General features: G+C 39.8%; 1 protein-coding gene across 2 annotated transcripts; it reads left to right on the forward strand.

Annotated features, from left to right (window-relative positions):
* Nucleotides 1-60: 60 nt before the first annotated feature.
* Nucleotides 61-17,998, forward strand: LOC135477422 (uncharacterized). Of its 2 annotated transcripts, none has more exons than XM_064757517.1 (8): nt 61-125; nt 2,281-2,385; nt 5,488-5,524; nt 6,913-6,994; nt 11,182-11,307; nt 13,317-15,331; nt 17,045-17,189; nt 17,707-17,998. In XM_064757517.1, the coding sequence occupies exons 2-8, from the start codon at nt 2,328-2,330 to the stop codon at nt 17,875-17,877; spliced, it is 2,634 nt and encodes an 877-aa protein (XP_064613587.1). In that variant the 5' UTR covers nt 61-125; nt 2,281-2,327; the 3' UTR covers nt 17,878-17,998. The 2 variants fall into 2 exon arrangements, with proteins under 2 accessions (XP_064613587.1, XP_064613588.1); XM_064757518.1 differs by lacking the exon at nt 61-125 and adding an exon at nt 1,199-1,315.
* Nucleotides 17,999-18,200: the final 202 nt, after the last annotated feature.

Here is an 18,200-nt window from a genome sequence, read left to right on the forward strand (position 1 = left end):
TGTATAAGTTACGTCCCTTGGACAGCTCTTTTATGTCAGGAGGCCTGAACACATTTACAACACTTTCAGTTTGTCTAACATTTCCTTGGCAATCGTATGTTGTTTACGGCAAATATTTGCTTTCTGTAAGTATGAGAATGCGTTCCAAGAGGTTTACCCGAAGCGCATCTGAAAGTTAATGGTCACTGACAATCTGTTGGCCGAAAGTATTCACTAAAAGTGGATGAAATTAGTGCGTAAAATTTGTGGTTGATAGAAGTGACGAAACGAGTTGTGAGTGTCACATGTTCCAGTGTGAAGTTCAAGCAAAACAGACACGTGGATATTGATACGCGTGGCGTCAATGAAATTCACATTTGTCACGTGGTCTTGCAATAAAGATAAAATAAAGTTTGATTAAATGTCTTAAAATGCATATAAACAGCAATTTAAAAAAAATCATGAGAAATTAACAGAAAAAACGTATAAAATTATCACCTGACTGTGTGTAGGCCTACTCAGGTTTTATTGTTATTCTAATAAGCAGTGAAAGTAGTCCCAGCATTGTATTGGTTTTATTATTATTTTATAAGTAAATGATGTTCATCCTGTGCAAGGGAAGAGAGCATAATAATTGATTTATTAGTGTTGCTCAATGTATTAAAAAAAAGTACTGGCAGGCTAATCAGACTGATAAACTAGCATTGAACATTACAAAATGAATTACATATAGTTGCTGATCTCTAATTAATAGTATAGTTCCAGTGCAGTTGTGTGTGTTTGAGTCCAACCTTCACCGATTTGCTAGCCCGTGGTTAAATATTGGCGGGATGTTCAGTTTATGACTGTGAGATGAAGTGATAGTCACCAGATTTTCCATTAAACCCAGCCTTACCTTCAGTGTTTGAGTTAAATATCCCTGAGTGCTGTGTAAATGATTAAGTAAACAAGCTCACTGGAAGTTTTAATAAATGTGTATATCAATGTTCACAACAGAACAAAAATGCAAAAAAACGGTGACTTCAAAATGACAGGCCCATTTTAAAAAACAAAAAAGAAGTGAGGAAATCTGTTGTTCAAAACAGGACAAAAAAAAAAACAGCCGTATTTCAAGTAAAAGAAAGGTAAAATATGAAGTAAGGTTCATCACATAGACAACTGAGAACTATGCATAAAAATACATTTATTTTTTGTTTCAGATTTTTTTAAAGTGTGTGGAAAGGCATTTAAGTATTTACATACTGTGGTTTGCTTTATGAGGCATATTGATGGTATCTGGGAACTCGGACGTCACATTCCTTTTTGCCCTGATGTTGACCAGAACAAAGGAATTTTTGTGAGCATTATTTCAGTAATTCTTTACTTACAGGTAAAAAGAGTTTTTCCATATTCAGTGTTGTGATTAAAGTTAAAAAAACTTCCTGTGACGTCAGAGTCCTAAACCTGATAGAATGGTCCATAAAGCCCACCTTAGAATTCAGATGTTTGAATGCCTTTAACTCTCTTCCCAAATATCAAAAAACATAAATGAAAGTATATTTTATGCATAGTTTTAAGTGATCTGTTTAGTGATGCCTACATCAAGTTTTAGAGGCCTTTACTATTAAAGTTTGTCAGAAAGAATTGAAGAATATTGAAACTCTCTGTCTGTAAGCTAGCCCCGGGTAGAACCATGTATGAAGTTTCAATTCAATTCGAGACCACGGATATTATGGTTAAATTCACTCACACAGTCTCAGAAGTGAAAATGTTGTCCAGTTCACACCGAAGTGAATTCAAAATTCTTGGCAAAACAAATCTAAAACTAGGGTTTGTTGCTTTTCACAATTAACATATGCTGTCCAGAATGGTCTAACATCAGTAACACCTGGTTAATATCAGCCAATGTCAGGTGTAGTATTTTTGGAATATTTCCCATTGTGTTCATTTCTCCGTATACCTCACCATGTTATCTATATCCCTGTTGTCTGCTATGGACTGCCTCACAATTACCTGTTTGGGACTGTTAATGCAACAAGATTATAATACAACTGTGAAAATTATTAGACGACAAATTAAACCAATTAATTAGAAGAGCAATGTTTCTCAGGAGAAACACAATTAAAACAGTGGTTAACGAACCATGTGGGAAATAATAAGCAGCTTATTAATTATTTACGTGAACTGTTTCAATTGAAGCAATATAAAAAAGGTCAAACAACCAAAGTATAAATACATGCGATGAAATGAAAGTAAATAAATAGAAGTAAAAGCTTTTATTATAATGTTAGGTTATAACCTATGTTTTCTCCTATCCTGTAGATGAGTCGTTTAATATGGAATGTTGTGATACGGATAACAGATGAGTTATGGCGGGCTGCTGGGCAGGAGGGAGACACAATGGACTGGAAGCCGCTGTGGTGTTAGGTAAGGAAGTACTGATGATTTGAAGACAATACATCTGTTGTAGCTTTGATTACAGTTATGCCTAGTGGCAACATAAAAAGGAGCGCTAACCATCTTGGCCGCATTAAGAGTTGGAAATCAGTGCCATGCAATGAGACAAGTATATGTAGCTTATCCTTGAAGAAAATTGGTATGTTTGCAGATATACAGTAGTTTAAATGTTGATGTTCATTAATATTAAAAGTACCACGGGTGCATATTTCTGGCAGACAGCCATGGATTTGATAGGCGAGTTTAGTGTTTGTAGTCTTGCTGCAGCTAACCAGCACTGGTGTATGAATGAATGATTGATTTTGGCATAAGGAAGAAGAAAACGTGAAAATGATGCCAGAATCATATAATAAAACGCAAAAAGTTGTATGCAAATAAGATCTTTAATATTTTTAAAAATTTTTTCCTTCAGCAGAAAAAGATATTTGAAAATACTTTGGTATGGTGCATATTTGGGACAAACTTTTGGTATATATCGTCTTTACATCATAATGCTGTAAATAATGAGGTGATGCATGTCTAATAAATTTATTCATATGTAAGTTTGTTGCTTATATCCTAATTCATGCCCTTAATCTGAATTATGATAATATGTATGACTATATTAAAAATATAAATAGGATAAAAATTTGAACACATTGGTTAGCTGAAAAGACAGAATTCTAGTGCAAATATTGAAATAGTGAAACATGTGTTATATCCTCATTTATAACATTATTGCACTACGGCATAAAACACCAATCAAATAAATAAATAAATAACATTATTACACAAAAACCATTTACACAAAAAGTTGGCCCCAATTACCCACCGTACAAAAATTATCATCAAGTGTCTTTTTCTCTTTAAAGAAAAATCAAAAAAAATATTGCAAACCACATTCTCTTTTCGACTTAACTTCATGTAATTGTTATGTTTTCTCCACCTTTAATGCTCCGTCAGTAATAATTCAGCCATAATGTTGTGACTGACCCAAGATTAAAGTCTGAAGGTGCATCTACTACATGTACCTGGTGCAGGTTTGACAAGTTTATGTTGACACTCACCTGGAAGTGCCTCTGCCACATGTAGCTGGTGAAGGGTGGGCAGGTTTACTGTGGACACTCATCTGGAAGTGCCTCTACCACATGTAGCTGGTGAAGGGTGGGCGGGTTTACTGTGGACACTCATCTGGAAGTGCCTCTACTACATGTAGCTGGTGAAGGGTGGGCAGGTTTACTGTGGACACTCATCTGGAAGTGCCTCTACTACATGTAGCTGGTGAAGGGTGGGCAGGTTTACTGTGGACACTCATCTGGAAGTGCCTCTACTACATGTAGCTGGTGAAGGGTGGGCAGGTTTACTGTGGACACTCACCTGGAAGTGCCTCTGCCACATGTAGCTGGTGAAGGGTGGGCGGGTTTACTGTGGACACTCACCTGGAAGTGCCTCTACTACATGTAGCTGGTGAAGGGTGGGCAGGTTTACTGTGGACACTCATCTGGAAGTGCCTCTACCACATGTAGCTGGTGAAGGGTGGGCAGGTTTACTGTGGACATTCACCTGGAAGTGCCTCTACCACATGTAGCTGGTGAAGGGTGGGCGAGTTTACTGTGGACACTCATCTGGAAGTGCCTCTGCCACATGTAGCTGGTGAAGGGTGGGCAGGTTTACTGTGGACACTCACCTGGAAGTGCCTCTACCTCATGTAGCTGGTGAAGGGTGGGCGGGTTTACTTTGGACACTCACCTGGAAGTGCCTCTACCACATGTACCTGGTGAAGGGTGGGCGGGTTTACTGTGGACACTCACCTGGAAGTGCCTCTCCCACATGTACCTGGTGAAGGGTGGGCGGGTTTACTGTGGACACTCATCTGGAAGTGCCTCTGCCACATGTAGCTGGTGAAGGGTGGGCAGGTTTTACTGTGGACACTCACCTGGAAGTGCCTCTGCCACATGTACCTGGTGATTGGTGGGCAGGTTTACTATGGACACTCACCTGGAAGTGCCTCTGCCACATGTACCTGGTGAAGGGTGGGCAGGTTTACTGTGGACACTCACCTGGAAGTGTCTCTACCACATGTACCTGGTGAAGGGTGGGCAGGTTTACTGTGGACACTCACCTGGAAATGCCTCTGCCACATGTACCTGGTGAAGGGTGGGCAGGTTTTACTGTGGACACTCATCTGGAAGTGCCTCTGCCACATGTGCCTGGTGAAGGGTGGGCAGGTTTACTGTGGACACTCACCTGGAAGTGCCTCTGCCACATGTAGCTGGTGAAGGGTGGGCAGGTTTACTATGGACACTCACCTGGAAGTGCCTCTGCCACATGTACCTGGTGAAGGGTGGGCAGGTTTACTGTGGACACTCACCTGGAAGTGCCTCTGCCACATGTACCTGGTGAAGGGTGGGCAGGTTTACTGTGGACACTCATCTGGAAATGCCTCTGCCACATGTAAAACTGACCACCATTGTTAAATGAAATATTTTTGAGTGTGGCGCTCAACAAAAAAATAAATTTTATATGGGGTTCAGCATAAAAATTTGAACAGAATGTTTTTCTTATTTGAACTATAATAAATATATATATGTGTTTTTTTAATCCGTGAGTTTTACATCATGATTTCATGGACAAACCACAAAGCACCTCGAATCAGGAATTTGTTTCACATTTGTTCGTTAAGAGGTGGGATATCCGAGTTAAGCCACTCCTTTCTCGAACGTGGAGGTTGGAGGATGTACATGTGGCTCAGTGAGAAAGGTGCATGGTGTCGGTTCAATTCCAGCCTTGGACATTTGTAGATTGTTTTGTTCTTTATGTTTATAAGGGCATTCGTGATAATAGGGTGTGTACAAATCTTGTCAGGCCCTTAGTGCATTGTTATTACCTCCAGTGTACAAGTGAAAATTTCAGAAATGGTTAAGTATTATCTAAAACAATAAGTCAGTCTAATGATGAATCAGTCAAAATGCCCAATATGGGTTTGTTAAAAGAAAACAAAAGAAAAAATCAATACAGTGATGAAATAAATACATGGGTTAAATTTGCTGTAGATTGATATGCCATGAATTTATTGTCCTGTATCTTTTGCAGGTCAACTTGGGAACTCTCTTCTTGGCAGCAGTCAAAGGTTTGTCATTTATTATATTGATGAGCAGAAGAAAAAACGCATGTTGCAAATTGAAATTATCACACTGCAACATTAATGTCAAATACCCTAATTCTTCAACCTTTTCAAAGGCCTCTGCGACCAATGTTTTGAAACTTTCTAAGAGAACTGTGGGGAGTAGAGTAATAATTTGCACAGTTTTTTGAATCTTGCATCTTTAATGACACAAGCACATCACATTATCATCATTTTCCTAATATTTGTAGGCATAAAGTCCACTGAAAAGAATGCTTTAGTGGTTGAAAAGGTGGAAAATGTACAGTAAATAGAATTCTGATGCACAGATGAAGTCGTGTGTTTAGAGAGACACTATCATGTTTCTTATCGTCACGTCATTGTAGATGAATATCTTCATTGTGTTAATTACCGCCCCCGGATAGCACAGTTTGTGGAGCGTCCGCTTCAGGAGCGGTATATCCAGGATCAATCCTAGGTCGAGTCACTCCTAAGACTTTAAAAGAGGAAGTTGTAACTTCCTCGCTTGGCGTTCAGCATGAAGGGGATAGTGCAATGACTGGTTGACCCGTATCAGTATAATGGCTCGGGCGGGGCGGCTTACTTGTCTACGGTAAGTCGTCTCAGTGTCGTCTCAGTGAAGCAGCACTAGATAAAAGAGCGTTGGAAATCCATCCTGCAACAAGGAGGCACATTACATACAACCTAATGATTCCTTTGTCATCATATGACTGAAAAATTGTTGAGTATGACGTTAAACCCCAAGTACTCACTCATTCACTCATTGTGTTAATTCAACTCGCACATCACACGGCCCCCTTGTTGTTCTTTTCTGCATCATTTTATTCTGATAGATTGCAAAATTTCAATATTGTCATTTTTGATTTGTCCCTGAACCACATCTGGCATCCTGGCATTTTTAATGATTGTTTGTGGCCTTAATTGCTGTACCAATTGTGCTACAGGGGTTTGCCTTGTGGTTTGCCACAGCAAACAAAAAAATGTCTCTGCTGGACTGGGGCTATAATGGTAGGTGCTTGGTAACCCCAATTTCTGTATTAAGAAATTTGTATAAAATAAGTGTCTTTTAATTGTTACAAAGAAATGGGCCATTATTTTCTGTTTTTTCATTTCATTTGTTTCAGAGATATTTCCATAAAATGTAAACCTTTCGTCCATTGCATGTATCTGACAGTGCATAAGAGTTAAGATTAAAGAATCTTTCTGTTGGGATATGTTCCAGGGTTGTAGACATGTTTTACGCGTACATGTGCAAGTATGTTGTGAAGTTTTACAGTGTATGCCAAACATTTATCACCAAATCATTTTTTTTTCATTCACGGTTTTCATCTTTTATCTTGAACAGTAAATTTCACATATATCTTATATTTCAGTTTGAAATGCATTGTGGGTGATGATAACTCTAGTGTGACAGTTTCTGATCCAGTGGAACTTCTGAAAAATCTGGATATTGAGGTATTTGCTTGGAATATTTTCGCTTGTTAAATGAATTGATTTTCCTTGTGTTTTTCCCTTATTATTTCCTTGTGTTCTTCCCTTTTTATTTCGTTAGTATTTTCCTTTATTATTTCCTTATTGTTTCCTTATTGCTCAGATGTTATTAGGCGTTGCTTCCATCCCATCCTCAGGCATGCAGAGTTTGAGATTTCCCTCTTCTTTGTGAAAGTTTGAGATTTCCCTCTTCTGTGTGAAAGTTTGAGAATTGAGATTTTCCTCTTCCTTGTGGAAGTTTGAGGCTTTCCTCTTCCTAATGGTAGTTTGCCCCAAGCAGATCATTTCTTTCATGGGCACACCATTTTTTGTCTATCTAATAAACTGACTGCCATAATATACATGTAAGTTAAATATTCTTGAGTATGATACTAAACCCCAGTCAATCGATCAAACAAACAAAGAGTGGATCATTCAGTGAATTTTGGCTTTATTATTACTGACCTACATGTACAGATTAATTAGTAATCAAAACTGTAAGAGATTATGTTCCTTAAAATGGCCACACCTTTGACATATGTAGCTGACAATATTGTCGTACTTTGTCTGTCATTTCAGTATATTGTAGGTCAGTCTCACCAGAGTACACACTGAATTATTCTGCCTGTCACTCCTGCATCCTGCAGGTCAGATCATACGGGACACCTGTCAGTCTCATCAGAGTGCACACTGAATTATTCTGCCTTTCATTTCAGCATCCTGCAGGTCAGATCATACGGGACACCTGTCAGTCTCACCAGAGTGCACACTGAATTATTCTGCCTGTCATTTCAGCATCCTGTAGGTCAGATCATACGAGACACCTGTCATTCTCACCAGAGTACACACTGAATTATTCTGCCTGTCACTCCTGCATCCTGTAGGTCAGATCATATGAGACACCTGTCAGTTTCACCAGAGTACGCGCTGAATTATTTTGCCTGTCATTTCAGCATCCTGTAGGTCAGATCATATGAGACACCTGTCAGTCTCACCAGAGTACACACTGAGTTATTCTGCCTGTCAATTTAGCATTCTGTAGGTTAGATCATATGAGACACCTGTCAGTTTCACCAGAGTACACGCTGAATTATTTTGCCTGTCATTTCAGCACCCTGTAGGTCAGATCATATGAGACACCTGTCAGTCTCACCAGAGTACACACTGAATTATTCTGCCTGTCATTTCAGCATCCTATAGTTCAGATCATAGGAGACACCTGTCAATTTCTCCAGAGTACACACTGAATTATTCTGCCTGTCATTTCAGCATCCTGTGGGTCAGATCATACGAGACACCTGTCAGTCTCACCAGAGTACACACTGAATTATTCTGCCTGTCATTTCAACATCCTGTAGTTCAGATCATATGGGACACGTGTCAGACTTACCAGAGTACACACTGAATTATCCTGCCTGTCATTTCGGCATCCTGTAGGTCAAATCGTACACGACACGTGTCAGTCTCACCAGAGTACACACTGAATTATTCTGCCTGTCATTTCAGCATCCTGTAGGTTAGATCATATGTGACACCTGTCAGTCTCACCAGAGTACACACTGAATTATCCAGCCTCTCATTTCAGCATTCTGTGGGTCAGATCATATGAGACACCTGTCAGTCTCACCAGAGTACACACTGAATTATTCTGCCTGTCATTTCAACATCCTGTAGGTCAGATCATAGGAGACACCTGTCAGTCTCACCAGAGTGCACACTGAATTATTCTGCCTGTCATTTCAGCATCCTGTAGGTTAGATCATACGAGACACCTGTCAGTCTCACCAGAGTACACACTGAATTATCCAGCCTCTCATTTCAGCATTCTGTGGGTCAGATCATATGTGACACCTGTCAGTCTCACCAGAGTACACACTGAATTATCCAGCCTCTCATTTCAGCATTCTGTGGGTCAGATCATATGAGACACCTGTCAGTCTCACCAGAGTACACACTGAATTATCCTGCCTGTCATTTCAGCATCTTGTAGGACAGATCATACGAGACACCTGTCAGTCTCACCAGAGTACACACTGAATTATTCTGCCTGTCATTTCAGCATCCTGTAGGTCAGATCATACGGGACACCTGTCAATCTCACCAGAGTCCACACTGAATTATTCTGCCTGTCATTTCAGCATCCTGTAGGTCAGATCATACGAGACACCTGTCAGTCTCACCAGAGTACACACTGAATTATTCTGCCTGTCACTCCTGCATCCTATAGGTCAGATCATATGAGACACCTGTCAGTTTCACCAGAGTACACGCTGAATTATTTTGCCTGTCATTTCAGCATCCTGTAGGTCAGGTCATATGAGACACCTGTCAGTCTCACCAGAGTACACACTGAATTATTCTGCCTGTCATTTTAGCATTCTGTAGGTCAGATCATATGAGACACCTGTCAGTCTCACCAGAGTACACACTGAATTATTCTGCCTGTCATTTCAGCATCCTATAGTTCAGATCATAGGAGACACCTGTCAGTTTTTCCAGAGTACACACCGAATTATTCTGCCTGTCATTTCAGCATCCTGTGGGTCAGATCATACGAGACACCTGTCAGTCTCACCAGAGTACACACTGAATTATTCAGCCTGTCATTTCAACATCCTGTAGTTCAGATCATATGGGACACGTGTCAGACTTACCAGAGTACACACTGAATTATTCTGCCTGTCATTTCAGCATCCTGTAGGTCAAATCGTACACGACACGTGTCAGTCTCACCAGAGTACACACTGAATTATTCTGCCTGTCATTTCAGCATCCTGTAGGTTAGATCATATGTGACACCTGTCAGTCTCACCAGAGTACACACTGAATTATCCTGCCTCTCATTTCAACATCCTGTAGGTCAGATCATACGAGACACCTGTCAGTCCCACCAGATTACACACTGAATTATCCTGCCTGTCATTTCAGCATCCTGTAGGTCAGATCATACGAGACACGTGTCAGTCCCACCAGAGTACACACTGAATTATCCTGCCTGTCATTTTAGCATCCTGTAGGTCAGATCATATGAGACACCTGTCAGTCTCACCAGAGTACACACTGAATTATCCTGCCTGTCATTTCAGCATCTTGTAGGACAGATCATATGAGACACCTGTCAGTCTCACCAGAGTACACACTGAATTATTCTGCCTGTCACTCCTGCATCCTGTAGGTTAGATCATATGAGACACCTGTCAGTCTCACCAGAGTACACACTGTATTATTCAGCCTTTCATTTCAGTATCCTGTAGGTCAGATCATATGAGACACCTGTCAGTCTCACCAGAGTACACACTGTATTATTCTGCCTGTCACTCCTGCATCCTGTAGATCAGATCATACGGGACACGTGTCAGTCTCACCAGAGTACACACTGAATTATTCTGCCTGTCATTTCAGCATTCTGTAGGTCAGATCATATGAGACACCTGTCAGTCTCACCAGAGTACACACTGAATTATTCAGCCTTTCATTTCAGTATCCTGTAGTTCAGATCATATGAGACACCTGTCAGTCCCACCAGAGTACACACTGAATTATCCTGCCTGTCATTTTAGCATCCTGCAGGTCAGATCATATGTGACACCTGTCAGTCTCACCAGAGTACACACTGAATTATTCAGCCTGTCATTTCAGTATCCTGTAAGTCAGATCATGCGGGACACCTGTCAGTCTCACCAGAGTACACACCGAAATACTCTGCCTGTCATTTCAGCATCTTGTAGGTCAAATCATATGAGACACCTGTCAGTCTCACCAGAGTACACACTGAATTATACTGCCTGTCATTTCAGCATCCTATAGGTCAGATCATATGAGACACCTGTCAGTCTCACCAGAGTACACACTGAATTATTCTGCCTGTCATTTCAGCATCCTGTAGGTTAGATCATATGTGACACCTGTCAGTCTCACCAGAGTACACACTGAATTATTCTGCCTGTCATTTCAGCATCCTGTAGGTTAGATCATATGAGACACCTGTCAGTCTCACCAGAGTGCACACTGAATTATTCTGCCTGTCACTCCTGCATCCTGTAGGTTAGATCATATGTGACACCTGTCAGTTTCACCAAAGTACACACTGAATTATTCTGCCTGTCATTTCAGCATCTTGTAGGTCAGATCTCACCAGAGTACACACTGAATTATTCTTCCTGTCATTTCAGCATCCTGTAGGTCAGATCATACGAGACACATGTCAGTCTCACCAGAAAACTTATGGAACAGGGACAAAAACTCTGCTGGTTCTCATTGGTATCTGGATGAAATCGGCCATGAGACTTCGAGAGCAGGTATTAATTTCAGAGGACATGATGGGGTCAAAACTGATGTCAAATATTAATTTAGATATTAAAAAGACTATACTGGAAATTTTGGACAAAAAATTCATCAGCAAGAATCCAATTGAATTTTTTGTAATATTTTAGGATAGGCCAAATAATTAACATTTTATGCATGTACTATCATTGAGAATGGGTAATAAGATTTGTAAAATTTATGATTTGGGTCATTGTAGAATCATTTTAACTAATTAATAGTAAAGGTACAGGTACAATATTTTCGGAGCCCTTCTTTTTGTATGATGATTTGATTTGTGAAGATCCACTTTTATCACAAATCAGGGGCCTCCGTGGCTCAGTTAGATAGCTCACTAGCGCTGCGTAATGACCGAGAAGCCTCTCACCAATGCGGTTGCTGTGAGTTCAAGTCCAGCTCATGCTGGCTTCCTCTCCGGCTGTAAGTGGGAAGGTCTATCAGTAACCTGTGGATGGTCGTGGGTTTCCCCGAGCCCGGTTTCCTCCCACCATAATGCTGGCCACCGTCGTATAGGTGAAATTTTCTTGAGTACGGCGTAAAACACCAATGAAATAAATAAATAAATAAGTAAATTATCACAAATCTCCGCTCTAGCCCCATTCCCACTTGCTAGCCTGTGACTTCTATTTTGGGAATATGTACAGTGTAAGTATATACTCCAGAGTATGGTAATTTTGTCCAAGTTGTTTTCATTCCAGTTTCTCCACCCATCAAACCTGACCCCTAACATAGTTGAAATGCTGTATTTCGCATAAAGTTTGGCCTGAAGCAGGTCAAGGCTGTAAATATGATTCTTCTGATGCCAACATTTACGTTTTTCTGATAAGAAGTAAGTCAAAATTCACAAAAAGATCATTAAATGCATGGCCTTGTGATGCAGATAAATCAATCAAAATCATTTGTCACTTGAAAAAAAAACTCTTGTGAATACGGTGTCCTGGAGATAGGCATAAAAACTTTATAGCAAAAAGTTGGGAAATTCCTTAAAGTTCACATAGTGAAAATTGGGTGTTTTTTTCTGTCCTGGAACAATGGCTATCGCTTGGTTATTTGTTGCTTTTTTTTTGGATTGGTGTTTTACGCTATACTCAAGAATATGTCCCCTGCCAGCATTAAGGTGTGAGGAAAAGAGGCAGAGCCCGGGGGAAACCCACAACCATCCCCAGCTGGCAGACCTTCTCACATACGACAGGAGAGGAAAACCAGCATGATGGACATGAACTCACAGGGACTGCATTGGTGAGAGGCTTTGCTGGCAGGCTAATGATCTCGGCTATGGAGGCCTCAGGGAATCACTTGTCTGTATGACCTAGTACTCAGTCTGGTAGCACAGCACAGTGACCGAGAAACCTCTCACCAATATGATTGCTGTGAGTTCAACTCCAGCTTGTGCTGGCTTCCTTTCTGGACATACATTGTCATACAGGTCTGCCAGCAACCTGCAAGCAGTCATGGCAGTTGCGGGTTTCTCTCCGATTCTCACCAGTTTCGTCCCACCATAATGCTGGCTGTGTTTGTATTCCCTAATTCTTCAACCTTCTCAACTGTCTTTGCAGCCATTATTTCGAAAGATTCTGAGAGAACTGTGGGGGTGTAAAGAAATAATTTGCACAGTTTTATGAAGCTTGCATCTTTAATGAAACTTACAAATCGTTTTTAGTGTCATTTTCATGATGATTGTATCCATAAATTCCACTGAATAAAGTTCTTTAGTGGTTGAAAAGGTTGAAGATTTACAGTACCGGTAAGTGAATATTCCAGAGTACCTGGTGAAATAAAATCAAATAAATAAATAAATTGCCTGAGCATCAGTACACATGTACTCTGAATAGAAAAGGACTGCACTTTTTTTTGAAATGCTTAACATTTAGTTTTGTAATTTATTGTTGCAAGCTGTAATGATGTGAATTGCTTGGTTTTAGCTACAGTACTTTGCATGTGTGGTACTGATTTTTGATGTTCTACATTATTTGTCTGTTTGTAGGATGTTCCAGTGAGGGATATCACACAGCTGATGCATGCTGGGATAGATGCTATTCTAGAACATCTTCAGAAGATGAAAATCCCACAGATTTGGGATCATTTTGAAGAAAACAGTGAGGAAGAAGAATCTAGAAAGGCATGGAATACTTCTGGAAATGTTGAAGATGACACAGCTTTAGAAACTGGACACGGTTCCAGTGTGATTGACAGTAGCATAATTGCAGAAGATGCTTCTGTGGGTTGTGATCCGTTCTCTGCAATTTCAGAACCAGCTAATGCACCAGGATTAGATCTTACTTTTCAGCCAACCAGCAGCTGTGATTTGCCTTTAAATGCCTTTAAAGAGCTTTCAGACATTCCATTGAAAACAAAGCCTCAGTTTAGCAGCTTAACAAACTGCCATGATTCAGATGATGATTTTGCAGATTGTTTTGATGGCATCCCCGAGTCACAAAAAGATAATGATGTCAGTGAAGATCCTTTGAATGAAGACATCAGCAAATTTTTTTCCAAGTCAAGAAACAATGACTCCTATATTATCAACAGTAGTCATTGTGAGATTAATACTTCGGTAAAATTACCTACAAACCAGACAGTTGCATCATTGACATTGCAAATGAAGAACCAACCTGACCTTGATGAATGTTCCGATGATATATCGTGGTATTTTGAATCAGACTCAGGGAGTGGAAAGGACAAGGGCCAGATGGATTCCTGTTTGCATCAGATGTCTGGGATTGGAAGGAATGATTTAACGGGTGAAAGTTCAAAGGTCACATCCAACATGCTCTTAAAAGATTTAAGTTCATATTTGGAGAACGATTTTCAAAATGCTGACATCATTAACTTTGCAGTTCACAGTAACTCAGTTGAAGAAATTACAATAGGAGGTAGTGTTCTTGATAGGAGAGATATCAAAGAAAGCCTTGAACAAACAGAAATGAGGAAGAAAATGGAAGAAAGACAAAGGAATCTTGAAGATGTACTGCGCAGATCAAAGCCTGTGTCACTTCCCAAGTTGAAAAATTGCAGTCGGCATTTCAAAACTATAGAATCAACAGTTAAGTTGCACCATGTAAAGCAACTATCGGAGGCTGAAAATGCCTATTGCTCGATTGAGAAACCAAATGCGACAGACTATGAAAATGTGGATGGTTTTAGTGTTCTTAATTCAACGGCTAAAAACTATTGTATTGAAAACCCTGAATTTAGCAGTCTTTGTGCAAAGTCTTCTTATGGGGAATGTGTGAATGGTTTTTCTATAGAAAAGACACCTGGAGCTCTTGAAAATGGAATGTTGAGCAACGTAAATCAAAGAAAACCAGAAGGTTTATCGACTCAAACAAAGCTTGTGTCACATATGAAATCACAAAATTGTAGCCACCATTTCAAAACTATCAATTCAACAGTTAGGTCAAAGCTTGGCCGGGCCTTGTGTGGTGACAAAAACAGATGTTACATTAAAGAGCAGGAAGGTGAGTCCAAGAACACATCAAGGCTACATTATGGCTTTCTTGATCTTCAAGAATCGGGGGAACAAATTCTTGATGAATCAGTGGAAAGTTCAAGTGACTTATTTAGAAAGAGTGGGGAAAATGATTCAGTATTAAAGGAAATGTGGACAACATCCAAGGAGAGTGCTGTCAAAAACAACAGAAGCTTAAACCATCAGCTGCAAACCCATATTGTAGAATTTTCTACAGATGGTCTATCGAGTGACCACAGTATTTGCGAAAACATTGTCAGGCATTTTCCTGACATAGACGAGTTAAAAGCTGCATGCTTTTTATCAGATAATCTCAAATCTTTAGAGTCATTCATTTTAGAATCTGCCGACAAGCCTACAGATTGCCAGGTGGATTTTACGGAAGACATTCTGATTCCTGGAGTGAAAACCGTGGAAGAGTTGGCTTACAGACTTAGTCATGGTCATGATTTGGCCATGAGGCTAGTCATGGAAGTCTACCACCGGCACCGTGAACTTCGTCAGAAAGACAGACACTTCCAAAAACCACAGTGAGTAGGCAGTGCTCCTCTCTGCATTCATAGAAGTCAGTTTTGGCAAAAATGATATGTAAGTTTTAAGAAATACTGCAGGTATATGTACCGTATGTGTAATTCAAAAATGAAAACTGGGTATATTTTGGTAAATTCAAGAAATACTATATCTGATTCAAAAATGGAAAGAATAATTTGGTCATTTTAGTGTATTTGTCAGTATTTATGTGGTAGAACTTAAGGATAAGTGTCCAGATTTATTATTTATTTATGATTAACTACTACTTATATATATATTAAACTGAGTTAAGAAAATATTTAAAAAGGGTCTATTAAGAATGGCACTTAAAATCACAAGATAATGAGGCTGGTTTTGTGCATTTTTTCCACCAACACTTGGAAGTGCCATTTACTTAAGTGTTAGAAAAGCTATAAGAGTGAAAACAAGCAGGTGAGCCCATGCTTCGAAAGTGCTGCCGCCACTGCAGTATCATGCTGATGACACCAGACATGACACCCACATCCAGTCACATTGTACTGACATTGGGCCAACCAGTCGTGTTTCTTTGCTCCAACCTCTGAGTGCTGAGCGCCAAGTGAGGCAGCAGCAAGTACCATTTTTAAAGGTTTGATCCCGGGCTCTCCTCACTTTGAGAGGGACACTAATCATTAGGCCATGGAAACAATCAGTTAAATTTTATGGTAAACACACGAAATGTACAGTACCAGTTTTACACAAACAGGATAAAGCTTTATGGCTTATCTGTCCATATTGCCAGTGCAATTTGAAATACCTGGACAAAGACCAGGTTCAATGGCTGAAAACTCAGAATGTGAAGCCTGACCAGAGATGCCAGTGTCATAAATCGGAACTTCTATGTTGTCCACTATGGGTTCAAATTGATATGGCAGTATACTTGCTTCAGTGTAGCTGGAATTCATCTTGAAAGTGACATCGCTTTTATGCGAATTCCCAGGTTAAATGGCCCGGCCGTCCTATGGTTGGCAGCTGTGACGCCACTTGTTGAGTTGTACCAGTGCAGCCGGCTGGAGATTGGCTAGAGCAGTAAATCTGTTGTTTTTGGTGGATTTAAAGTCGTTATTATGTCTCTTAGAAGATATCCAGGTGGACAGATAGAAATCGACTGGTGTTATTTCAAACAGATGCCCAAAAAGAAGTAAACATGAACAGTCTATTTATTTAAAACTTTGTGCTGCCTAAATTGGATATTAAAGGAGACAGATAAATGTAGATGTAAGATCATCATGTCTGTTGTCAGCGGTGTGCATTACTCTACACTAGTCTACATGTATACTCATCAACAGTATTTCATTCATAGTTAAGGTTTTTTTAATTGACACATTGTGTTTGATTAAATTCATTCACCATATAGTGTCACCATATAGGGTCAAAATATAGGGTCACCAAATAGGGTCACTTGAGTGTATTTTTGTGACGATTAATTAACCTCTGATCAGAAAAAGTAAAGTGTTGACATCAAAATTATAGGCATCAAAATTATAAATTTCAAAGCCTTTGTGTGTTACTGATAGTGTATTTTCACAAGCCAAACTTTGGAGGAAATACAGTGTATGAAATTACCACATTCCGTACATGTACTTACTGTGATCATGACAAGGCTGTTGACCATCTTGAGACATCAGCAGTGGAGGTAATATAGCGGCATACAACATACAAAATATACAAGAGATTTCTGTGTTTATGTTTAGGTTTGACAGTAGCAGATTGCACACCTGTGTCACAGGCCCAGGTACAGAGAGAGCATCTTGTGTGAGGGAGGGGCTACTGGTGCCTGTGTCACTTGATCTCATGATTGACAGGTCTGCGTGGAGAGAGAGAATGGCCCAGGCTTTGGTGAGGATGTCATTTGATGTGTGGTTTAATTGAAATGAAATTTTTACGGAGAGATACCATGCTGCATATGTTGAGATGTCGCCAAAATTGTACAATTTCTCCAAAGCTCAGTCTGACTGGAAAACTTGACACAGTGGTCACACAAATGTCAGAATCACACGTCTCTAAATGCAACACCAATTATACATTTTGTTTTAGGCGCGAACCAAGACTAAAAAAAAAAAAAAAAAAATGGAATAGGTATAAAACCGAAAATCCACCTCTTTATGTTGTCAGATCTTGAGGTTTTTATGAATTTCAAGCCCTTCTGGATCATATAAATATGTCTCCAACACGAAAAATTGGTGGTACAGTACAAATTTTCCAAAAATTGGTTGTTTTTTAAGTTTTCATTTTATTTATGCACGCCAATGACATTGAGAAAAGATTTACTCTGCCTGTAAGACAATAATTTAAGCTGGTGTAGCCTGAAGACAGTGTAGCCTGAAGACAGTCAAAGCTTATCTCCTGCTTTCAGCTTGTTAATGGGAACATGTCTTCTAACTCGAAACATACCGGCTACAAGACTATCAAAGCCGTCACGGTATTCTCCAGACCTAGGTCAAAGGTCAGTGGAAGCTGGAGTCAGACGATTCTGCAGAAGATACTTGATGTAAGTAAATGTATGTCAATGTATGGAATGAGCTAAACACAAGGTCTTCAGGTATTACTTTTGGTGATGAAACTTACAAACAAAATGTCAAGACGCCTTTCTAACATCAGTGGATCCATTAGAATGAGACAAAGTGAGTAACAGACATTTTAGGTGTAATGCAGCCTAAAACCAGGACATCATGTGCATGGTGCCCTGATGGAACCACGGCACTTCTCCACAGCTGTAGTCTGAACTAGGGGAAGTTGGATTAAAATATGCAGCTTTGCTGCTTAAAGTTTTACCACCGCACAATAATAGTTTAGCAGACAGTATATTCGGGATTATCTTTAAGTGAAGGGAACATGATAGGACATGTC

The sequence above is a fragment of the Liolophura sinensis genome, chromosome 11 (assembly GCF_032854445.1).
Source record: "Liolophura sinensis isolate JHLJ2023 chromosome 11, CUHK_Ljap_v2, whole genome shotgun sequence".
NCBI classification, from domain to species: Eukaryota; Metazoa; Mollusca; class Polyplacophora; order Chitonida; family Chitonidae; genus Liolophura; species Liolophura sinensis.

Coding starts and splice junctions, on each gene's coding strand:
- LOC135477422 (XM_064757517.1), top strand. CDS start 2,328: ATGGCGGGCTGCTGGGCAGGAGGGAGACACAATGGACTGGAAGCCGCT. Junction 6,995..11,181: donor TGAAAAATCTGGATATTGAG/GTATTTGCTTGG, acceptor CTGTCATTTCAG/CATCCTGTAGGTCAGATCAT. Junction 17,190..17,706: donor AGAGAATGGCCCAGGCTTTG/GTGAGGATGTCA, acceptor TCCTGCTTTCAG/CTTGTTAATGGGAACATGTC.